This window comes from Salmo salar, chromosome 12 (assembly GCF_965601325.2).
Source record: "Salmo salar chromosome 12, fSalSal1, whole genome shotgun sequence".
Classification (NCBI taxonomy): Eukaryota; Metazoa; Chordata; class Actinopteri; order Salmoniformes; family Salmonidae; genus Salmo; species Salmo salar.
The window spans coordinates 20,881,949-20,907,983 of NC_138302.1; the positions used below are offsets into that span (position 1 = coordinate 20,881,949).

A 26,035-nucleotide genomic window follows, 5' to 3' on the forward strand; every position below is an offset into this window, starting at 1 on the left:
CGCTGCGAAACCTCAAGTCTGACGTTAATTTGACAAAAGCTGCATCCCCTCTAGCCATGACCGGTTAGCGGGGCCACTGCTGCCACACACGATCTATGATCTTTGTTCCATCACTGCCCTCTAGTGAAATATATGAACATATAAGAATGTAGGAGTAGGGTGAAGTGGCACCTAGATGCTGATCTTGGGTCAGTTTTGCATTTCCCCCACTATAATGGGTAAGGGCAGGGTTGGGGGAGGGGAAGCTGATCCTGGATCTGTACCTAGGGGAAACATTAGCCCGGAGCATGAATATATGACCGTCTGACTAGGGCGATGCAAAGTACTGTAAAAATGCAACATCATACATAAAGAGACATAAAGTGATAAAAATGTTAAATTAATTTATTATATTTCTTTGTCATAGAATTCATTACTTTTAGTTCGAGGTTAACATACAGCCATTCATCTACAGAAGAACAAACATTTTAATTCTCAAAAATTAACTTAGAAATGTACACTCTTCTTTGTAATAAGACCCCACGGAGGAGAAGAAAAAAGAATTAAGATCTTTTCTTTTCATTCTTTCCATCCTTCCGTCTTCTTTTCACCCTGTTAAGCTGCAGAGCAGAGGGAGGTCTGGGTCATGTTCATTACGATCCTCAACAGGAAATGTTTTAAAACATTGAGTAACGGAGAATGAAAATAAGAGTTTCTGATTGGACCAGGTCCAAGTATTCCCGCCCTGTTTCATACATTTTGTGCCTAATGAACACAATCCTGGACACAGTTAACAGACACAGTACACACAGGCTGCTAGGACTGATGACGATTGGTTTAGCAGAACACCGAGCCACAGAATGCCACACACACACACACACACACACACACACACACACACACACACACACACACACACACACACACACACACACACACACACACACACACAACCAGTGTCACAGAAAGGCTGTTCAGATGACAGGAACATCCAACCCTCTTCCGTGATTAATAAAACAACAACAAACAAACACAAAATAATAAACAATTACAAAATAAAAGTCTGGACAAATCCCCAAACTGCTATAAAAAATGAAATGTAAATAAACTCAGTGCAAAGGGATGTAGATGTGGTTACTGTACAACATGTTATCATCTTTCTTTGTCCCTCCAGGATGTGTGTGTGTGGGGCGGGGGGCAAATACCACCACTTTGGAGTAAACTGGGATTACAGTTGAAATACCCACATGTAACATTGGTTTATCATTAGGATCATTTCATTAGCTTGAATGCCTTAAATCATTTAAACTAACAATCCATTCTAACAATCAGAAGCTAAACTTTTCCCACCACAGAGTAGTTACAGCCAATCAGAAGCACCTTGTCCCACCACAGAGTAGTTACAGCCAATCAGAAGCACCTTGTCCCACCACAGAGTAGTTACAGCCAATCAGAAGCACCTTGTCCCACCACAGAGTAGTTACAGCCAATCAGAAGCACCTTGTCCCACCACAGAGTAGTTACAGCCAATCAGAAGCACCTTGTCCCACCACAGAGTAGTTACAGCCAATCAGAAGCACCTTGTCCCACCACAGAGTAGTTACAGCCAATCAGAAGCACCTTGTCCCACCACAGAGTAGTTATAGCCAATCAGAAGCACCTTGTCCCACCACAGAGTAGTTACAGCCAATCAGAAGCACCTTGTCCCACCACAGAGTAGTTACAGCCAATCAGTGAGCTTATATTAAAAGACAGAAAAGGCAGACCAGCAAAGATAAAAGCCTGAAATCTGACAACCCAGACGGGATGTGTGTGATTAGTCAAATCTGGCAATGCAGCCCAGTGGGATAACTTCCTACAGACATTGGCGAGGGGCTGGTTGGCACACACACACACACAAGCATACATGCAGGCATGCGCGCACACACACACACACACACACACACACACACACACACACACACACACACACACACACACACACACACACACACACACACACACACACACAGAGTCCTCCTGGGACCCAGTAGGATCGGGTGGCAGCAGCATGGCGGTCTGGTGCCAAGGTGGCGGAACAGTGTGTGTGTGTGTGTGTGTGCGTGACTCCACCCCTATCTCTTGTCCCCCAGAAGGGTTTGGCTTTGACTCTCTCAAGGGCAAGATGGACGGAACTGGACAGATCAAGTGTGTGCGTGTGTGTTTTTGTGTGTGTTTTTGTGTGTGTGTGTGTGTGTGTGTGTGTGTGTGTGTGTGTGTGTGTGTGTGTGTGTGTGAATGTGTTTTTGTATAGGCAACATCCCTACCTCTTTCTAAGCCAGTCAGTGGGGATTAGACAAGCAGTTGATGGGACAACAATTGAGCTTCTGTAAAGAAAGTATCCCCTGTCTCTCTGTGTGTGTGTGTGTGTGTGTGTGTCTCACTAGAGCTTCTGTTCACAGAGGGAGAGTACGCCACCTAGTGGTTCCTGTGTGACAGCAAATCACAGCACAGCATGGCTGTAAAGCAGGTCACACGGGATTCAATCCCATCATGCTACTAGACAATGCAGCTTTTAAAGTTTTAAAGGCAATGTTACCGTAAAGGCTGCATTCAAGGCTGCAGTTGTCGGCTCAATCAGAAATGACTTTAAAATGTCCATCGCACTACAGCGTGGTTTCTGATTGAATCCCTGTCTTACTCATCTCCCTGTACACATCTCCCTGTAATTTGGCTAGCCAAATCAGCCTAGCCATCACTAACTTCTATACCATTATCAAGGCAACAATGGCTAGCCAAATTAGCCTAGCCATCGCTAATTTCTATACCATCACCAAAACAAACGAACAAAGTATTACTGTAACAGCCATACAAAACAAACCACATTCCCCAGTAACATTAATAAAGTGTTTCATTGTTTCACAGACAGAAACCAAGCACCATCTGATCTGTAATTCAGCATGCAAAAAAAACGTATATGTTTTAAAACATAAAACATCTATTTTTATTATTTGACATCTTTGACCATATTATGCAAAGAGAAAGGAAGGAAGGAAAGAAGGAAGGAAAGAAAGAAAGAAGGAGAAGGAATGAAAGAAAGAAAAAAAGAAAGAAGGAAGGAAGGAAGGAAGGAAGGAAGGAAGGAAGGAAGGAAGGAAGGAAGGAAGGAAGGAAGGAAGGAAGGAAGGAAGGAAGGAAGGAAGGAAGGAAGGAAGGAAGGAAGGAAGGAAGGAAGGAAGGAAAAGGAAGGAAGGAAAGAAAGGGCATAATATACATAGAAGAGAGGGAAAAAACAAAGAAAGGAAATGTGTTGATGCCAGTACGGCTTTGGTACCAGCGACAAGAGAGTGGGGTTGGGTTGGTGTGTGAGTGTGTGTATTTGTGTGTGTGTGTGTATTTCTGTGTGTTGGTGCGTTCGTCAGCATGTGTGTGGTGTACAGTATGTCTATATAGATTCATCTCCTTGGTTCTAGGCCCAGAAAGACCCAAACTGGTTCAGAGTGGTTGAGACTCAGTCAGAGAGTGACAGATTAATGGCTTCTGTGTACAATGGAGAGCCTTCAAGGCCTAATAGAGGATAGAGAGGACAGTCTGTGTGTGTGTGTGTGTGTGTGTGTGTGTGTGTGTGTGTGTGTGTGTGTGTGTGTGTGTGTGTGTGTGTGTGTAGAGAGGATAGAGAGTACACTAGACAAAGTAGCTACAGTAGTCAGACAGGCAGTTTAACTGACAAAGACACAGCCACCATAATCGTCCCCAGACCAGTCCACAGCCCAAAACAGAGGCCACAGTGTGTATGTCTGCGTGTGTGTGTGTATGTCTGCGTGTGTGTGTCCATGCGCGAGCCTGTGTGTGTGGATGTAGTCCAAACCAGAAAGCATGTCAGACTTGACTACCAACAGACCAACTGAAAAACAGCATTAAAAGCTGACCTGTCAGTTAGAATAGCACAACATGGCATCTGTTGTTAAGGTTACTGAGAATAAAGACAAACAGCATTCAAATAATTGCCAACTGAGTTGTTTTGACCCAAAATGGCGGAAATGAATTGTCCATTTTGAAGGTGTAGGTAGGAAACTGTAAGTGGAATGACACCTTTAAAAACATTAACCCACAAGCTGCCAAGTGTGAGGTAAAAGAAAGAAGAAAAAACATTTAAAAAAAGGACCAAAAAATAGAAAGGAAGTAAAATAGCAATGCAGAGACAAAGGAACACAACACCGCCCTCTCAGCCTTCTCTCAGCTCAATGAACAACAAGATGACTGAGTTTCACTTGAAAGTAAGTGCATAACAAAATAGAATACAAAAATCACGTCTTGAGTTGCACACAGTGTGTCAATAGAACAATGTCCATGTTTGTTATGACCAAGTTTCTTCCTCCTCTTTCTCCCCTCTCTCTCTCTCCATTCCTCCCTCAATCTCTCTCTCTCTCTGTCTCAGTCCAGCAGGTCTGGCACCGAGGACTCTGTGTCTAAGGGATGGTTGGGTGAGTGAGCAGCCAAGCACAGGTGGAATTAAGGTTATAGGGTTAAACACACACACACACACACACACACACACACACACACACACACACACACACACACACACTATACTCCAGCTCACTACTAAGGGCATGTGATCAACGGCCAGGTGGTGTGTGTGTGTGTGTGTGTGTGTGTGTGTGTGTGTGTGTGTGTGTGTGTGTGTGTGTGTGTGTGTGTGTGTGTGTGTGTGATGCGTGTATGCGTGCATGTGTTTTTATGCGTTTGTGTGTGTGTGTGTGTGTGTGTGCGTGTGTGACTGAGAGTCCATCTGTCGCTCTGATTCTCCAATGTCGACACTCTTTGATCTGTGGTGACACAGCATATGGCCTCCTGGTTCTACCCTTCTCTCTCGCTCTCTCTCTTCATCCCTCTATCTTTCCTTCTCTTCCTCTCCTCCTTCAAGCCAACAGTCTGTCCTGATATAAACCGTCTGTGATATGAATATGAGCTCCAGAGACGGCGTGAGTGTTCCAAATGACACCCTATTCCCTTCAAAGTGCCCTACTTCTGACCAGGGCCCATTGGGTATACAGGGGACTAGGGTGCTACTTGGGATGCAGACAGACATACGGCTGATATTCCTCAAAGCTTTTGGGCCATTACTCAAACCCTGTCATCAGACAGATATGAAATAGTGTATTTCAGTGAAGGATAGGTACCCATTACATCTCCAGTCATCCCAAACCAGATATGATCTCTGAGTCCCAAACAGCCTGCTTTTCTCTATATAGTGCATTTTTTTATGACCAGGGCGAATAGGGCTCTGGTCAAAAGTAGTACACGGCGTAGGGAATAGGGTGCCATTTGAGGTGAGGAAAATATGCCTGATGCACTAATGGATATATCTGCTGTTTAAACCACTAGTCCATTAAATGGTGGATAATACATGAACAATATTAGGCTTAGGACAATGTTTGAATAAGATAAGGTAGCTAGGTAGGTCATGTTTTATGTCTGCATCATATCCTATCCCCTACGGGCCCTGGTCAAAAGAAGTGCCCTAAATAGGGAATAGGGTTGCCATTTGGGCTGAAGGTTATAGCCTAGCAGCATAATACACATGTACCAGTGATGACGCAGGCTTAGACGTAGGGACCGTAATATGATACTATAGCCATTTTCCAATGCGTCATATGAAGCACATATACTCACGCACGCATACACAAGCAAACACACTCTTGGACTCATACCTTAGATTTAACTGCATGGTCGCATGCCTATCTCTCCTCAGAGCTCAAATATTCTCTCTTTCTCTCTCCTGCTCTCTTCTCTGTTTACAAAAGACAACAGAGGAGTAATTGGATGGATTTTTGCCTTAGCACAAACAGCAACAATGGCTGCCACAACAGACACCACACCATCACTATGACAAGAACCAGGGATAGGAGAGAGAGAGAGAGGGAGGAAGGGGGGATTGGGGGAGAGAGAGAGAGAGAGAGTGTAAGGGTGGGAAGGAGAGAGAGGGGACATTCTGCATAAAACTGAAACAACAAAAAAGACCATGACCTTATGGAAAGAGAGGGAAGGAAGAAATAAAGAATCATTGTGACTGACCCCCTGCAACCCAGACCTCTGCCCCTCCCTTCCTCCCTCCATTCCTCCCTCTCTCTCCCCTTCATCTGACTCCCACCTGACTAGAGGTTTATCCCAAATAGCGCCCTATGAACTATATAGTGCACTACTGTTGACATGGGCAGACTCCGGGCGGACTGCTATCTCAGAAAACCCAGGGATTTGAATTTCTGGATTCTGAAGACAAACTTCAACATGATGATACAGGGTATAATAAAATTCCTGTGAAGTAACATAGTCCAGACAGACACCTTATCTGGCAATGACTCATTCACACACATGTACACGCTCGCACAGACACAAACACACACACACACATACACACACACACTTGAAACCAGATGTGCAGAACCAGCCCCAGACAGGGAGCCTGAGGGCTGAGCTAACCCAACTGCATCACGACGGGGACTAAACACACAACACGGCCACCTGGGCTTTAAAGTTCCTTGGAAGTCTCAGATCAAGTTGTATTAATTATTCCATGTAATCATTCAACAATGAATGGAGTGAATAGAGAATGAATATATAGAGAGAGTAACACTTTCCTTCTGCACTAGCGGCTAACCACCCCACCACACACACTACACTAGTTATATAGAGGTGGTGTTATCATCCCACACTAGACCAGTTAGATAGAGGTGGTGTTATCATCCCACACTACACTAGACCAGTTAGATAGAGGTGGTGTTATCATCCCCCACACTAGACCAGTTAGATAGAGGTGGCGTTATCATCCCACACTACACTAGACCAGTTAGAGGTGGTGTTATCATCCCACACTACACTAGACCAGTTAGATAGAGGTGGTGTTATCATCCCACACTACACTAGACCAGTTAGATAGAGGTGGTGTTATCATCCCACACTAGACCAGTTAGATAAGAGGTGGTGTTATCATCCCACACTACACTAGACCAGTTAGATAGAGGTGGTGTTTTCATCCAACACTACACTAGACCAGTTAGATAGAGGTGGTGTTATCATCCCACACTACACTAGACCAGTTAGATAGAGGTGGTGTTATCATCCCACACTACACTAGACCAGTTAGATAGAGGTGGTGTTATCATCCCACACTACACTAAACCAGTTAGATAGAGGTGGTGTTATCATCCAACACTAGACCAGTTAGATAGAGGTGGTGTTATCATCCAACACTAGACCAGTTATATAGAGGTGGTGTTATCATCCCACTACACTAGACCAGTTAGATAGAGGTGGTGTTATCATCCCACTACACTAGACCAGTTAGATAGAGGTGGTGTTATCATCCAACACTACACTAGACCAGTTAGATAGAGGTGGTGTTATCATCCAACACTACACTAGACCAGTTAGATAGAGGTGGTGTTATCATCCCACTACACTAGACCAGTTATATAGAGGTGGTGTTATCATCCCACTACACTAGACCAGTTAGATAGAGGTGGTGTTATCATCCAACACTACACTAGACCAGTTAGATAGAGGTGGTGTTATCATCCCACTACACTAGACCAGTTAGATAGAGGTGGTGTTATCATCCCACTACACTAGACCAGTTAGATAGAGGTAGAGGTGATGTGTTAGCCTTGACCTAACAGCACAGCTGTGAGGCCAAAGCTATCTCTTTATTTTTATTTATAGTCACATTTATAAACACATTCTCATTTACAGGAACGACCTGGGGAATAGTTACAGGGGATAGGAGGGGGGACAAATGAGCCAATTGGAATCTGGGGATGATTAGGTGACCATGATGGTACGAGGGCCAGATTGGAACAGAGCCTGCAGTAAAATGGCCGTTCTCATTCTACTTCCCATTGATGACCTAAGAGAATTTGGGAGATATGGAAAACCGACAGTATCCAGATTCAGGGTAAAAATCAATGTCGTTCTATTCCTGGTACAGTAGATATTGTATTATCTTTGCAAATGTATTTGTTTGAATCTGAGGTTGTAACCAAACTCACAGTATATTTCCTGGAATGTATGTCTGCGTTCTAAATGGGGGGTGGGGTCCCGAGTGGCACAGCAGGCTCAGGCACTGCATCTCAGTGCTAGAGGCGTCACTGCAGATCCTGGTTTGATCCCGGGCTATATCACAACCGGACGTGATCGGGAGTCCCATAGGGTGGTGCACAATTGGCCCAGCGTTGTCTGGGTTTTGGGAGGCCGGGGGTAGGCCGTCATTGTATATAAGAATTTGTTCTTAACTGACTTTCCTAGTTAAATAAAGATTTTAAAAAATTATAATCCTATTCCATACAGTTGAAGTTGGAAGTTTACATACACCTTCGCCAAATAGATTTAAACTCAGTTTTTCACAATTCCTGACATTTAATCCTAGTTAAAATTCACCACTTTATTTTAAGAATGTGAAATGTCAGAATAATAGTAGAGAGAATGATTTATTTCAGCTTTTATTTCTTTCATAACATTCCCAGTGGGTCAGAAGTTTACATACACTCAATTAGTATTTGGTAGCATTGCCTTTAAATTGTTTAACTTGGGTCAAACGTTTCGAGTAGCCTTCCACAAGCTTCCCACAATAAGTTGGGTGAATTCTGGCCCATTCCTCCTGACAGAGCTGGTGTAACTGAGTCAGGTTCGTAGGCCTCCTTGCTCGCGCACACATTTTCAGTTCTGCCCACAAATTGTCTATGGGATTGAGGTCAGGGCTTTGTGATGACCAATCCAATACCATGACTTTGTTGTCCTAAATCCATTTTGCCACATCTTTGGAAGTATACTTGGGGTCATTGTCCATTCGGGAGACCCATTTGAGACCAAGCTTTAACTACCTGACTGATGTCTTGAGATGTTGCTTCAATATAGCCACATCATTTTCTTTCCTCATGATGACATCTATTTTGTGAAGTGCACCAGTCCATCCTGCAGCAAAGCACCCCCACAACATGATGCTGCCACCCCCGTGCTTCACGGTTGGCATGGTGTTCTTCGGCTTGCAAGCCTCCCCCTTTTTCCTCCAAACATAACGATGGTCATTATGGCCAAACAGTTCTATTTTTGTTTCATCAGACCAGAGGACATTTCTCCAAAAAGTACGATCTTTGTCCCCATGTGCAGTTGCAAACCATAGTCTGGCTTTTTTATGGCGGTTTTGGAGCAGTGGCTTCTTCCTTGCTAAGCGGCCTTTCAGGTTATGTCGATATAGGACTCGTTTTACTGTGGATATAGATACTTTTCTACCTGTTTCCTCCAGCATCTTAACAAGGTCCTTTGCTGTTGTTCTGGGATTGGTTTGTACTTTTCGCACCAAAGTACATTCATCTCTAGGAGAAATCAGCCTCCTTCCTGAGCAGTATGATGGCTGCGTGGTCCCATGGTGTTTATACTTTTGTACTATTGTTTGTACAGATGAACGTGGTACCTTCAGGCCTTTGGAAATTGCTCCCAAGGATGAACCAGACTTGTGGAGGTCTACACATTTTTTTCGGAGGTCTTGGCTGATTTCTTTTGATTTTCCCATGATGTCAAGCAAAGAGACCCTGAGTTTGAAGGTAGGCCTTGAAATACATCCACAGGTACACCTCCAATTGACTCAAATGATGTCAATTAGCCTATCAGAAGCATCTAAAGCCATGACATCATTTTCTGGAATTTTCCAAGCTGTTTAAAGACACAGTCAACTTAGTGTATGTAAACATCTGACCCACTGGAGTTGTGATACATTGAATTATAAGTGAAATAATCTGTCTGTAAACAATTGTTGGAAAAATGACTTGTGTCATGCAAAGTACATGTCCTAACTGACTTGCCAAAACTATAGTTTGTTAACAAGAAATTTGTGGAGTGGTTGAAAAACGAGTTTTAATGACTCCAACCTAAGTGTATGTAAACTTCCGACTTCAACTGTATATAGTGCACTACTTTTGACCAGGTCCCATAGTGCACTATGTAGAGAATAGGATCCCATTTGAGACACATCCTATCTCACTAAAATCAATAATTCTTTATCTCTGTCTCGGACTAGGATTTGACATCAAATGCCCACCGTGCCTCAGTGTTCTGTTTACCCCCACAAGGGTTCCGTCTATTGAAGAGGCAGGGCATCACCACGGTAACATCAGAGAGAGAGCTAGGGCTGGGCTCTAGTCAGCCTAGTCAAGAGTCTGCATGATCAAGCACCATGATCTGTCTATACAATCGGGACTGTAGGGAGAGATGTAGAGATAGGAGGATGCAGGGGAAAGAGAGAGAGAGAAGGAAGCGGGAGAGGGAGTAAGAGAGAGAATGAATGAGATACAGAGAGACACACAGAAAGAGAAGGAAGGGAGAGAGAAGGAAGAGGGGAGGGAGAGTGAAAGGAGAGGGAGAGAGAGCCAGAGAGAGAAAGAAGGGAGATAAACGAGTCAGAGGAGTAAACTACATTTAGTTAAGTTACATTCTCCTGAGGATAAAAGAAGGGAACATACGGATCAGTGCTGCTGCAGATTTCCTTCCCTTTCTCTCTGAAGACTGTGACCTAACTTGAACGCAGCTCACCCTCCTCCCTCATCACCCCGTCTCTCTTCCCTCTCCTCCCTTTCCGCCACCCCCCCCCCCTCTCTCTCGTTACCATGGCAACGTAGGCGGCACATTTCTGCTCGAGCAATCAAGTGACCTTTTTTTTACCGGACCGAGTAAGAAAGAGAAAGAAAGAGAGAGGGACAGAGGGGAGGGAGACGGAGCGAGAAGGATGCAGTAGAGAAGGCAAGGGAGAGAAACCGAAAGAGAGGAAGAGAGAGAGAGAGTCAACCAGTATTTTTTGTTTAAATCTTTGTCTTTATAGGCCACATAGAACAACAATACACCTCCTGCTGTGCTGTACAAAAGGCTATGGAGACGACATCACTTCATCATTCATTACGAGCTGTCTGTCTGTCTGTCTGTCTGTCTGTCTGTCTGCCTGTCTGCCTGTCTGCCTGTCTGCCTGCCTACAGAGGAGGACTGTCACCCAGTTATACACACACACATATTGTGTTCTGACCTTTCAGGATCGCACACCCCAGTGCACACGTGCGCGCATGCACACAGATTAACACCAACACACACACACACACACACACACACACACACACACACACACACACACACACACACACACACACACACACACACACACACACCTCACAGAGTGTTAGCGGTTTGCAGCAACAGATGCAGAAGTCCCATTCCATGTGTGTAAAGTTAACCAAGAGTTTCTACAATGATTCAGGCTTTTCTCTTGTCAGTTCATTTGCAAGCAAGCCAAATATTAACCATAGGAAAGCAATACACAGACTGCACTATATCTAACTCACATATGATGAGAGGAGAAAGTGTGTGTGTGTGTGTGTGTGTGTGTGTGTGTGTGTGTGTGTGTGTGTGTGTGTGTGTGTGTGTGTGTTAGCAGTGGGTCACTAAAGACACAACAGGAAGGTATCCAACAGTGAGTGAGAATTCCCCGACGGGACGAGGGAGTGTCTGTGTCGCTATGACGATATGATGAAGTAAACATCAACAGAAACAAAAATGTCATCTTTTGCTTCCTTTTTCCACAGGTTTGCGATTCGCCTGTTTTGTCCCTCTGCCCCCACCGTACCAACCCAGCATAAAGGCCTGTCTGTCAGTCAGAACTAGGAAAGTAGTAGGTGAGGTTCAGAGGTTGATATAGAGAGCGTTTCTAGGGAGGACTATTTTGTCAGTAGCTTTCCCCCCCAAAGCTGTTCCAATGTTCCCTTTTACCCAAAAATAAGGACTTTTTGGAGCTTGCGTTAGGTATCCTTCCAACGTCAGTGTTTTCCTTCCTTCTGTATCCTTCCCCATCAGTGCTAAGGCTTTCCTTCCGTCTGTATCCTTCACCCATGAAGAGTGCTATTTTTGTTTCCATGTCCCTCCCCCTTGTGAGTCCCAGGGGCCCTCCTTCCTTACCCATTCACTTCCTTCAATTCTCTACCCCCCCCCCCCCCCCCTCGAATTCGTTACCCTTCAATCATTTTATCATGTTTGACATACGGGTTCTCCAGAAGGTACAGGTACTTCTCATAATTCTCCAACATATACTTTGGGGCGTACATGTGCTCTTTGGGGTCCGAGGGGGGGTACTCTTGCACCGATCCATCGAACCAACCCCCCGTCCGGATCAGATCCCGAATATAATTCAGATCCCGTTTGTCCTCATAGTCGCCCCAACGCGGGAAGTCCCCGTTCTGGGCCGAGATCAGCTTAAAATGGATGCCCTCAGGGCTAAAGCACCAAGAACAGTGCCACCCAGCAAAGTGGAAGGGGCTTCCAACGGCCCACTGGACCAGGATGTGACCCGTGTCGTTCTCGTACTTCCTGAAACCGGGCATGGTGTAGTATTCCCGGCGCCGGAGACGTATCCCATCGGCATCGTAGACGTCTCGGAGCATTCCGACCGTGCATCCCGACACGACCTCCAACGACCCCAGCTAGAACAAGAAGGTCATACTTTATTGAGAAGGAATTTATCAAATCAAATCAAATTTTATTGGTCACATACACATGGTTATCAGATGTTAATGCGAGTGTAGCGAAAGGCTTGTGCTTCTAGTTCCGACAATGCAGTAATATCTAACAAGTAATCTAACAATTTCACAACAACTACCTTATACACACAAGTGTAAAGGAATGAATAAGAATATGTGCATATAAATATATGGATGAGTGTTTTTCTGCACCCAACCCCTCACATACGCTCACCCAACCCCTCACATACGCTCACCCAACCCCTCACATACGCTCACCCAACCCCTCACATACGCTCACCCAACCCCTCACATACGCTCACCCAACCCCTCACATACGCTCACCCAACCCCTCACATTAACACATACATACACCCAAACCCTCACATTAACACACACCCATACACCCAACCCCTCACACTCACACAAATACACCCAACCCCTCACATTAATACACACCCAACCCCTCACATTAACACACACCCAACCCCTCACATTAACACACACCCAACCCCTCACATTAACACACACCCATACACCCAACCCCTCATATTAACACATACATACACCCAACCCCTCACATTAATACACACCCAACCCCTCACATTAATACACACCCAACCCCTCACATTAATACACACCCAACCCCTCACATTAAGACACACCCATACACCCAACCCCTCACATTAACACACCCATACACTCAACCCCTCACATTAACACACCCATACACCCAACCCCTCATATTAACACACCCATACACCCAACCCCTCATATTAACACACCCATACACCCAACCCCTCATATTAACACACCCATACACCCAACCCCTCATATTAACACACCCATACACCCAACCCCTCACATTAACACACCCATACACCCAACCCCTCACATTAACACACCCATATACCCAACCCCTCATATTAACACATACATACGCCCAACCCCTCACATTAAGGGGCGGAAGGTAGCCTAGTGGTTAGAGAGTTGGACTAGTAACCAAAAGGTTGCAAGATCGAATCCCTGAGCTGACAAGGTAAAAATCTGTCGTTCTGCCCCTGAACAAGGCAGTTAACCCACTGTTCCTAGGCCGTCATTGAAAATAAGAATTTGTTCTTAACCGACTTGCCTAGTTAAATAAAGGTACAATTAAAAACAAATTTTTAAATTAAATTAAGACATACACACAACCCCTCTGATACATGCACACACATACAGGGCATTTGGAAAGTATTCAGACCCCTTCACTTTTCCACATTTTGTTACATTACAGCCTTATTCTAAAATGTATTAAATAAAAAATGTTCCTCATCAATCTACACACCCCATAATGACAAAGCGAAAACACATTTTTAGAAATGTTTGCAAAAAACAAAAACAGAAATACCTTATTTACATAAGAATTCAGACCATTTTCTATGAGACTTGAAATTGAGCTCATGTGCATCCTGTTTCCATTGATCATCCTTGAGATGTTTCTACAACTTGATTGGAGTCCACCTGGGGTAAATTCAATTGATTGGACATGATTTGGAAAGGCACACACATGTCTACATAAGGTGCCACAGTTGACAGTGCATGTCAGAGCAAAAGCCAAGCCATGAAGTCGAAGGAATTGTCTGTAGAGCTCCGAGACAGGATTGTGTCGATACACAGATCTGGGGAAGTGTACCAAAATTCTGCAGGATTGAAGGTCCCCAAGAACACAGTGGCCCCTCTCATTCTTAAATTGAAGAAGTTTGGAAACACAAGACTCTTACTAGAGCTGGCCACCCAGCCAAACTGAGCAATCGGAGGAGAAGATCCTTGGTCTGAGAGGTGACCAAGAACCCGATGGTCACTCAGATAGAGCTGCAGAGTTCCTGGAGCTCCTTCCAGAAGGACAACCATCTCTGCAGCTCTCCACCAATCAGGCCTTTATGGTAGATTGGCCAGACAGAAGCCACTCCTCAGTAAAAGGGACATGACAGCCCGCTTGGAGTTTGCCAAAAGGCACCTAAAGGACTCTCAGACCATGAGAAACAAGATTCTCTGGTCTGATGAAACCAAGATTGAACTTTCTGGCCTGAATGCCAAGCATCACACCTGGACGAAACCTGGCACCATCCCTACGGTGAAGCATAGTGGTGGCAGCATCATGCTGTGGGGATGTTTTTCAGCGGCAGGGACTGGGAGACTAGTCAGTATAGAGAGAAAGATGAACGGAGAAAAGTACAGAGAGACCCTTGATGAAAACCTGCTCTACAGTGCTCAGGACCTCAGACTGGGATGAAGGTTCACCTTCCAATATGACAACGACCCTAAGCACAGAGCCAAGACAACGCAGGAGTGGCTTCGGGACAAGTCTCTGAATGTCCTTGAGTGGCCCAGCCAGAGCCCGGACTTGAACCCGATGGAACATCTCTGGAGAGACCTGAAAATAGCTGTGCAGTGACGCTTCCCATCCAAACTGACAGAGCTTGAGAGGATCTGCAGAGAAGAATGGGAAAAACTCCCCAAATACAGGTGTGGCAAGCTTGTAGCAACATACCCAAGAAGACTCGAGGCTGTAATCGCTGCTAAAGGTGCTTCAGCAAAGTACTGGATAAAGGGTATGAATACTTATGTAAATGTCACATTTCAGTTTATTATATTTGATAGATTTGCTAAAATAACAAATAAAAACAGTTTTTGCTTTGTCATTATGTGGTATTGTGTGTAGATTGATAAGGAACATTTTAGAATAAGGCTGTAATGTGGAAAAAGTGAAGGGGTCTGAATACTTTCCGAATGCACGGTACACACAACCCTTCCGATACATACACACACCAGTAAGCAGTTTTAGGGGGTTAAGTGATCCTAATAGCCAACCATAGCACTTAACAGGCACTGTATATCGTTTGAGTGGAATCCAATAGAGATCTTATCTTTCTAGGATCTGTCACTAACAACCCTCTAGCAGTCGGCTCAAATCCTGTTCGAAAAGATAAGATAAAAAAACTTGATTGTCCATCAAGTTTACACAGGATAGATTTTTTTCACGCCTGGTTTGGGATTCGAACCAGCAACCTTCTGTTAACAAGCCCGCCCCTGTAACCTCTAACGCTCTAGGCTACCTGCTTCCAGAAGAACCCATAGAGCGACTTCCTCATGTGGATGGCGAACGGTTCCGTCCACCCGTCGAACAGCTTGAGGAAAAGAAGTCCCTCGCGGGCGGGGATCTCGTCGGCATCGTTGATGACGAAGACGTCGTCGGCGCGTGATCCGGTCACCCTGGCCATGCCGTCGCGGGTCAGGTAGGTACGGAGGTAGTCATCAGCGATCCAGCCATCCTGGCGCCCGCCGTCGGGAAAGTGGTCTAGGAAAACATAGAGGATTTTGTGGCGCACGTAGTCGTAGGTTCCGTTCAGGAGGAGACGCAGGAACCTGGAGGGAGGGACAGATACAGACTGTATCAACAGATACACTTAAACAAGTCTTTCAGGAGAGAGAGACGAAGACAGACACCCAGAAGGCAAGCCAGCCAGATGGACAGACAGCCAGCCAGCCAGATGGAAAGCCAGCCAGCCAGCCAGCCAGATGGACAGCCAGCCAGATGGACAGCCAGCCAGATGGACAGCCAGCCAGATAGACAGCCAGGCGGATGGACAGCCAGCCAGCCAGATGGACAAACAGACAGCCAGCCATCTCATCATCCTGTCCACTCGTCGAAGTGGTCGTCTCTCTCCGTCGGAGGTGAAGTTGGAGGCAAACAGACACAAAGCCAGCCAGACAGACGGACAGATGCATATATAGCTATGTCCACTCACCGTAGTGGTCGTCTCTCTCCGTAGGCGGTGAAGTTAGACTCACACACCAGGAACAGATCCACAGCATGGGCCAACTCGTGGAACCTCACGTGGAGAAGATCAAACTCATGGTTCACGTTGATGGCATTGATCACCCTCCTGGGTCTCTCTCTGGGCGTCAGTCTTTCCTTAGTGGGCAGGTTAGAGTGGTAGACCATGGTAGGTACCCCACAGTAGGGCCCGTGCCACCCCGGCCGACACACACATTTTACCAGACGTTTGCCTCCTCGTCCTCTTGATTTGGCCTTGGGAGGCATGGAGGTGCCGGAGGACGACGGATGGAGTGGTTGTTGGTGGGATTGGTTCAGGACCGCCAGGGGCTTACGTTGCCCAGGGGAGCCTGCTCGAGATCCTACCTCAGTACCAGTCACAGTAGGCCCCCCGGGTCGTGCCGCGTCATCCCTGGGGGTGGCGACCTCTGTCCCCTGGCGGAAGCAGAGGGCTCCGGCTTTAGTGCGGACGAAGTAGGAGGTGGGATCGTCCTGGAGCTGGTGGGTGCGGGTGTGGATGTCGCCCAGGGTTTCTAAGGGGTCCGGGGATGGAGCCTTGGAGGGCACCACCAGGTCATCAATCCCAGCCGAGGCCTTTTCCTCTGGGGCATAAGGTCTGACAGGGTGGGCTGGGTGGCTGGGGTACCAGGGCTTGAAGTGGAGGTCCTCACCTTCACGCTCCTGAGGAAGACAAGACAAAGACGGGACTGTTTAGCACTTTACTTGTCCTCACAGATCAATCTAGAGAAACTTTATTAGGGCTCTTTACATTCTGCATCGCTGAAGGGTTACAGATAGAAATGTAATTTCCGATTGAGTCGGCATATGCAGTATTTACCATGAATACAGTCTGCTCTATTGTGGGAACATTGCCTTTAATTCTTAGGGATAGGCATCCCGTCAACAGGGAAATCATGCTGAACTTAATCAAATCAAATGTAATTTGTCACAAGCACCGAATACGACAGGTGTAGGTAGACCTGTGAAATACTTACTTACAAGCCCTTAACCCTTAACCAACAATGCAGTTTTAAGAAAATTATTTACTAAATAAACAAAAAAGTTACACAATAAATTAACAATAATGAGGCTATATACAGGGGGTACCGGTACTGAGTCAATGTGCGTGGGTACAGGTTAGTTGAGGTCATTTGTAGGGGGGGGGGGGGTCAATGTAAATAGTCCGGGTGGCCATTTGATTAACTGTTCAGCAGTCTTATGGTTGGGGGTAGATGCTGTTAAGAAGCCTTTTGGACCAAGACTTGGCGCTCCGGTACCGCTTGCCGTACGTTAGCAGAGAGAACAGTCTATGACAGGGGTGGCTGGAGTCTGACAATTTTTTGGGCCATCCTCTGACACCTCCTAGTATATAGGTCCTGGATGGCAGGAAGCTTGGCCCCAGTGATGTACTGAGCCATATGCACTACCCTCTGTAGCGCCCTACGGTCGGATGCCGAGCAGTTGCCAAACCAGGCGGCGATGCAACCTGTCTGGATGCTCTCGATGGTGCAGCTGTAGATTTTTTTTTGTGTTTGGACCATGATAGTTTGTTGGTGATGTGGACACCAAGGAACTTGAAACTCTCGACCCACTCCACTACAGCCCTGTCGATGTGAATGGGGGCGTGTTCAGCCCTCTTATTCCTGTAGTCCACGATCATCTCCTTTGTGTTGGTCACGTTGAGGGAGAGGTTGTTGTCCTGGCACCACACTGCCAGGTCTCTGACCTCGTCCCTATAGGCTGTCTCATCGTTGTCGGTGATCAGGCCTGCCACCGTTGTGTTGTCAGCAAACTTAATGATGGTGTTGGAGTCGTGCTTGGCCACGCAGTCGTGGGTGAACAAGGAGTACAGGAGGGGACTAAGCACCCACCCCTGGGGGCGGCCCGTCAGGAAGTCCAGGATCCAGTTGCAGAGGAGGGTGTTTAGTCCCAGAGTCCTTAGCTTGGTGATGAGCTTTGTGGGCACTATAGTGTTAAACGCTGAGCTGTACATCCGCAATACGGATTGAATAGAGCCCTTAGTGTTAACTGCTACTTTGTTGACATGCAATGACTCAGATTCCATTAAACTTTGCTCCTGACATTTAAAAGGAAGAGCTTTAAATGTTTGGACTGGAGGTAGACTACTGATGATAATAGTGTATTGACTGGAGGTACACTGATGATAATGGTGTATTGACTGGAGGTACACTGATGATAATGGTGTATTGACTGGAAGTACACTGATGATAATGGTGTATTGACTGTAGGATGACTACTGATGATAATGGTGTAATGACTGGATGTAGAATACTGTTGATGATAGTGTATTGACTGGAGATAGACTACTGATGATAATGGTGTATTGACTGGAGGATGACTACTATGATAATGGTGTATTGACTGGATGTAGAATACTGTTGATGATAGTGTATTAACTGGAGGTAGACTACCAATGATAATGGCCTTGAGAACCGTTTCTGAAGACACTCTTTCTTATCACAGGTTCCGAAGCACTTTTATGCCCAGGGCCTGTATTCATAAAGCGTCTCAGTGTAGGAGTGCTGATCTAGGATCAGTTTACCCTTTTATATCATAATGAATATAATTATATGGACAGGTGGGGACCTGATCCAATATCATCACTACTACTCTGAGACGCTTTGTGGATACAGGCCCAGGCCTGATCATTGCCTTGAGGAGGGTTTCTAATACACAGCTAACATTTAGCCAACACCCTCGTTTAAGAACCTCAAACACATCCCAGCAGTGAGTAGTCAACACATCTGGCAGGAGATATCCCAGGCTCCCTAGCACTTCCATGACCAGGCATGATCACTGACTCGAGAACAGTTTCTAAGATCAACAGTTTGTAGCTCATACTCATGGCAGTATAGTCAACACAGTGTAGAGATTAGCCAAACTGTCAATCCTGAAAAGTCACAGTGAAGACATGTAAAACAACCGACCATTCAACCAAACTGTCTCACCTCGTTGGGATCCGTGTCCCTGTGTCTGGGTTCCTCCTCTGGTTGACCCCATGGTTGGGGCGCAGCAGGTTCCTCTCTCAGCCTCATCTCCACCCCACCTCCTCTTCCTCCTCCACCCCCTCCCCCAGGACCTATAGCCCCTACGATCCGGGGCTTGGTGTCCGAGGGCCTGTAGGAACAAACAGAAATGTCACGTTGGTCAGAAAGGTCATGTTGTCATCAATCAATCAAAAGTATTTACAAAGCCCTACTTCATCAGCAGTTCCCATGTCTGTCATACAAAAACATCAATACACACACACACACACACACACCCACCCCATCCATCCGACCCACACACACACCTGAGGGCGGGCGGGGGTCCATCCTCCTGCGAGGCGGCGAAGTCAGACGACGAGGCAGCCGACGTTAACGGTGTGCTCCCCCCCTCCCTCCAGAAGAAGCCTGTCACCATGATGAAGGACTTGATGTTGGGGTACGGGGCCGACAGCTCCTTGAGCAGGGATACGTAGTGAAGGGCCTGGAACAAATAGAATAGAATGACTTTATCAACAACAATAAAATTATAACTTTATTTCCCCCCCAGGAACTTACATTTTGGCATTGTGAATTAATGAATGAATGAATACATTTTATTTGACAAATATTTACAGAATAGCCTCAACTATTTATACAACTATACACACAGTAAAAGGATTGAGAAAACACAACGTCAGACGACTTACTTCCATTGTCATCCTTGTTATTACATGAGCAACAATAGACAGCTTGGGCAAGACTGTCGGTACACTGGCACCTCACATTCAATTTCAATTAAAATACATTGAATATATACAACATAAAGATCTTAATTTGACCTGTATTGTAATAATCCTGAAGCAACAGAATTTCAAAGTTTAGTCCAAAATGTTGCCTGATCGGTGGTTAGGCTATTAGCTAGTCAAAATGAGGCTACATGAAGAGTGGAATACTGTCAGAGCAGGTGTCCAGTGCTTATCTGCATTTCCTGCGGGCCAGGAAAAATTCTCAGCAGCAAAAGAGTGATCAAATTAAAGATCCTACATCTGTAGGCTATACATATAACAATATATTTTACCTTGTAATAGTGGAGGAAGGAGATGACACACAGGCCCACTGTGCACAGCAAGAACACTCTGTGACGTCGCATTTTCATCCTATAGGAAGAGAGGGAGAGAGAGAATTGACCAATGGGAGATGACACAGGTCATAAACATATCAACATGAACTGTGCACGGCAAGAATGATGCTTTCTTTTCTTGTAGAGAAGGGGAGAGGAGGGGGGAGAGAAAGGAAGGGAAGGGGGAGAGACAGAGTCAAAGGTGAAAGAGATGGAAAGGGAGAAAGGAGAGGGAGAGAGAGAATGTGAGGAGGTAGCAAGAGAGAAGAGGGTGAGTGGGGAGAAGAGAGAAAGAAAAAGAGACCCGTTTTTTTCATTCCTTTCATTATTCACTCATCCCTCTTTCCCCTGGAGGATTTCTACAGTAAACATCACAAAAGAAAGATCCCTTTTTTTGGATGACCATAATCTTCCTGAGTCTAAAGCAATGACATCATCAACCAATCAGCGAACTGTACATTTAACCTAATCCAATTTCTTCCTCGATTGGTTTATATAAAATATGTGGCCAAAACCTTGATCAAATCATTAAGATTCCTAAAAAAAAACATACAGAAAAAAAACATCCCAAAATGTAAATGCGTCCCTTTCTAAAAACTTCAGAAAGTACATTGACTTTCATATCCTCCGAAAAATGTGGATTATCTCTTAAAAACAGTTCAGTTCATATTCAGTTCATATTCAGGGCAGTCAGTGCTGACGGGGCAACATCTATTCTTACATTTAATCCATCTTAATATTTTGCTTTTAATACATCTCTCGCAGCCCACTTTAACCACACACAATGAAAGAAAGGGGGAAGAAGAGAGAGAGAGGTAGAATGGGAGAGAGAAAGAAAGAGAGATAGATTGAAAGAGGAAGGCTGGGAGAGAGAAGAGTGAGAGAGAGAGAGAGAGAGAGAGAGAGAGATAGACAGAGGGAGAGAGACAGAGAGAAAGAGAACGCGAGAGAGAGAGAGTGAGAGAGTGTGAGAGAGAGCGAGAGAAAGGCAATCTGGCAGTTGTAACACACAATACCTAGTATGAATCTAAAGTAGCCTAGAAGCCTGTACAGGGCTACCTCAGGGATTCCACTGCTTTATCAAACTATGAACAGAACAGAGGAGAGAGAGGGAGAGAGTCGAGATGAGAATGAGAGGGGAAAACCAGGCGGAGGAAAAGGAGATTGGGAGAGGAGGAGGGATGGAGAGATGTGGTCCAGTGGAGGGAGGAAAAGTATGAACAAGGGACCAGCCAGAGGGAGGGAGGGAAAGAATGCCATAAAAAAAGGAAAAATTCAGTAAACCTCTCTGAGAAATGTCAGCATTTTGCATTCCTGCTAAGACCAGGGAGATATATGCTGCTGACCCTTTATACGCTGACTTAAGGACAGTTTAGTGTTCTCCCTAAGGGTTGAGGATAGGATAAGGGGGAGGGAAAGCTGATACTAGATCTGTGCCTATGGGCCAGAAATCTATACAGGCTATCTCTGAGGTCACACACACACACACACACACACACACACACACACACACACACACACACACACACACACACACACACACACACACACACACACACGGTTCCATTCCACAAGGCTAATGCTACACTTGGCAGGACTACAAGCAACAACAGAGAGAGAGGAAGGGAGGGAGAGAGGAGGGGGGAATTTGTGCGGTGTAAGGGAGCGAGGTAGGGAGGGAGGTAGGGAGGGAGAGAGGGAGGGAGGGAGGAGGGAGAGATGAAGGGAGCAAGGGTGGTATTGAATCAGTGTGGTGCTAGGGTGTGAGGTAGGGAGGGAGCGAGGGAGGGAGAGAGGAGGGGGGAATTTGTGCGGTGCAAGGGTGCGAGGTAGGGAGGGAGAGAGGGAGGGAGAGAGGGAGGTGGGGAGAAGGGAGAGATGGAGGGAGCAAGGGTGGTATTGAATCAGTGTGGTGCTAGGGTGAGGTAGGGAGGGAGCGAGGGAGGGAGGGAGGGAGAGAGGGAGGTGGGGAGAAGGGAGAGATGTAGGTATAGTATTGAAAGGTTGCGGTGCTAGAAAGAGTGGAAGGAGGGAGGGAGTGAGGGAGTAGAGGAGGGGGGGTTGAATCTGTGTGGTGCAAGGCAGTGAGGGAGTAGAGGAGGGGGGTTGAATCTGTGTGGTGCAAGGCAGTGAGGGAGTAGAGGAGGGGGGATTGAATCTGTGTGGTGCAAGGCAGTGAGGGAGTAGAGGAGGGGGGGTTGAATCTGTGTGGTGCAAGGCAGTGAGGGAGTAGAGGAGGGGTGACTCGGTATGTTGCTAGACAGAATGGAAGCAGGGAGTGAGCGAGGAAGGAGAAGAGAGGAGGAGAGCAGGGCTAGGTTTCCCCCTCCAGTTATTTCCTCTCTGTCTACCTTATTATCTCTCATCTCCAATTCTCCTTCATTTTCTCTCCTTCTCTATTTCCCCTCTATCCCCATCTCCGTTACATTACATATTTCCTGTCCACACACAGTATAGGCAAGATGGCATGAAAGAAAGAGTGAAAAGCAAGGGGTGCTCATAAGAGAGGGAGGAAGAATGACAAGAGAAGCTAGGATGTCTGAATGTCTTTTCCTCTCTCTCTTTCCTCCTTCTTCTACTGTATAATAAAGGTTTTAGCGCCATGATGACATCTTTCTTTCTCTATTTATCTCCATCTCTATCAACTGTATATCTCTCTCTAACTCTCCCTCTCCATCTCCTTACATCTCTCTCTCTGTAGGCTAGAAGACAGCATGAAATGAAAAGTGAAACAGGATGTCTAAAAGAGAGCGTGAATGAATGTTTCTCTCTCCTTCTTCTATAACAAAAGGTGCTAGGTCAATGATAATACACCCATGATGAAAACCTTGTCTTGCCCTGAACAGTACACACAAACCCACTCTGTCAATGCTCAGCGTTTTACAAAAGGCTGAAAATAGTTGCAACAACAAAAAAAACATTCAGGTGGGCCTGTAACACAAAGGACCATGGCTATGGTGCCGGATGCTGTTCTTCCATCCCTACTGTAGAGGGGAATCCCAACAACCATCTGGAAATGTTGCCGTCTCAACTACAGAACAGACGGTCTTTTCTAAACAGGTACCAACAGGACAGTATAGATCAGGGTTGCTCAACTCTTACCCTATGAGGTCCAGAGCCTGTCGGTTTTCTGTTCTACCTGATCATTAATTGCACACACCTGGTGCCCAAGGTCTAAATCAGTCCCTGATTAGAGGGGAACAATGAAAAAAATGCAGTGGAACTTGCTTCGAGGTCCAGAGTTGAGTGTGAGGGGTATAGATTATGGTGCCAGCCAGGTGCACATTTCTACAGTGAAGAAGAAATGTTGACAACAGATCAGAAACAGATTGGCTTCTCTGAATGTGAACCAATAACTGTAATATCTCTGTACTATGGTGCCAGGTACCAATGATGCACATCTTTAATAGTCTAGACCGGAAACGTTGGAAAGTGACAGATATAGAACCAATAGAAAACAGGCTTTTCAACTGACAGTTATAGAACCAATAGAAAACAGGCTTTTCAACTGACAGATAAAGAACCAATAGAAAACAGAAGGCTTTTCAACTGACAGATATGGAACCAATAGAAAACAGAAGGCTTTTCAACTGACAGCAATAGAACCAATAGAAAACAGAAGGCTTTTCAACTGACAGATATGGAACCAATAGAAAACAGAAGGCTTTTCAACTGACAGATATGGAACCAATAGAAAACAGAAAGCTTTTCAACTGACAGATATAGAACCAATAGAAAACAGGCTTTTCAACTGACAGATATAGAACCAACAGAAAACAGAAGGCTTTTCAACTGACAGATATGGAACCAATAGAAAACAGAAGGCTTTTCTGAACGTGTACCACTTTATACTGTCCACTGTATCTACAGCCTGATGCCAGGTACCAACGGTGCACATCAGAGGGCAGGAAATGTTGCAGTTAGAGAGGAAATGTTGCAGTTAGAGAGGAAATGTTGCTGTTAGAGAGGAAATGTTACAGTTAGAGAGGAAATGTTGCAGTTAGAGAGGAAATGTTGCAGTTAGAGAGGAAATGTTGCTGTTAGAGAGGAAATGTTACAGTTAGAGAGGAAATGTTGCAGTTAGAGAGGAAATGTTGCAGTTAGAGAGGAAATGTTGCAGCTAGAGAGGAAATGTTACAGTTAGAGAGGAAATGTTGCAGTTAGAGAGGACATGTTACAGTTAGAGAGGAAATGTTGCAGTTAGAGAGGAAATGTTGCAGTTAGAGAGGAAATGTTGCTGTTAGAGAGGAAATGTTACAGTTAGAGAGGAAATGTTGCAGTTAGAGAGGAAATGTTACAGTTAGAGAGGAAATGTTGCAGTTAGAGAGGAAATGTTGCAGTTAGAGAGGAAATGTTGCAGCTAGAGAGGAAATGTTACAGTTAGAGAGGAAATGTTGCAGTTAGAGAGGAAATGTTACAGTTAGAGAGGAAATGTTGCTGTTAGAGAGGAAATGTTGCTGTTAGAGAAGAAATGTTGCAGTTAGAGAGGAAATGTTACAGTTAGAGAGGAAATGTTGCAGTTAGAGAGGAAATGTTACAGTTAGAGAGGAAATGTTGCAGTTAGAGAGGACATGTTACAGTTAGAGAGGAAATGTTGCAGTTAGAGAGGAAATGTTGCAGTTAGAGAGGAAATGTTGCTGTTAGAGAGGAAATGTTACAGTTAGAGAGGAAATGTTGCAGTTAGAGAGGAAATGTTGCAGTTAGAGAGGAAATGTTGCAGCTAGAGAGGAAATGTTACAGTTAGAGAGGAAATGTTGCAGCAAGAGAGGACATGTTACAGTTAGAGAGGAAATGTTGCAGTTAGAGAGGAAATGTTGCTGTTAGAGAAGAAATGTTGCAGTTAGAGAGGAAATGTTGCTGTTAGAGAGGAAATGTTGCAGTTAGAGAGGAAATGTTGCAGTTAGAGAGGAAATGTTGCTGTTAGAGAAGAAATGTTGCAGTTAGAGAGGAAATGTTGCTGTTAGAGAGGAAATGTTGCAGTTAGAGAGGAAATGTTGCAGTTAGAGAGGAAATGTTGCAGTTAGAGAGGAAATGTTGCTGTTAGAGAAGAAATGTTACAGTTAGAGAGGAAATGTTGCAGTTAGAGAGGAAATGTTACAGTTAGAGAGGAAGTGTTGCTGTTAGAGAGGAAATATTGCTGTTAGAGAGGAAATATTGCTGTTAGAGAGGAAATGTTGCAGTTAGAGAGTAAATGTTGCTGTTAGAGAGTAAATGTTGCTGTTAGAGAGGAAATGTTACAGTTAGAGAGGAAGTGTTGCTGTTAGAGAGGAAATGTTGCAGTTAGAGAAGAAATGTTACAGTTAGAGAGGAAATGTTGCTGTTAGAGAGGAAATGTTGCAGTTAGAGAGGAAATGTTACAGTTAGAGAGGAAATGTTACAGTTAGAGAGGAAATGTTGCTGTTAGAGAGGAAATGTTACAGTTAGAGAGGAAATGTTGCTGTTAGAGAAGAAATGTTGCAGTTAGCGAGGAAATGTTGCTGTTAGCGAGGAAATGTTACAGTTAGAGAGGAAATGTTACAGTTAGAGAGGAAATGTTGCAGTTAGAGAGGAAATGTTGCAGTTAGAGAGGAAATGTTGCTGTTAGAGAAGAAATGTTGCAGTT

General features: G+C 45.2%; 1 protein-coding gene across 1 annotated transcript in view; it reads right to left on the reverse strand.

Moving 5' to 3' along the window:
- Positions 1 to 368: 368 nt before the first annotated feature.
- Positions 369 to 26,035, reverse strand: part of LOC106590738 (beta-1,4-mannosyl-glycoprotein 4-beta-N-acetylglucosaminyltransferase-like) — a 74,570-nt gene continuing 48,903 nt past the window's right edge. The window contains exons 2-7 of the mRNA XM_045690987.2: positions 20,392 to 20,470; positions 19,640 to 19,815; positions 19,296 to 19,464; positions 16,298 to 17,007; positions 15,605 to 15,914; positions 369 to 12,470 (exon numbers count right to left, since the gene is read on the reverse strand). Of these exons, the coding sequence (XP_045546943.1) occupies positions 12,000 to 12,470; positions 15,605 to 15,914; positions 16,298 to 17,007; positions 19,296 to 19,464; positions 19,640 to 19,815; positions 20,392 to 20,469 (1,914 nt within the window). The 5' untranslated portion in view covers position 20,470 and the 3' untranslated portion in view covers positions 369 to 11,999. The remainder of the gene's footprint in view (positions 12,471 to 15,604; positions 15,915 to 16,297; positions 17,008 to 19,295; positions 19,465 to 19,639; positions 19,816 to 20,391; positions 20,471 to 26,035) is intronic.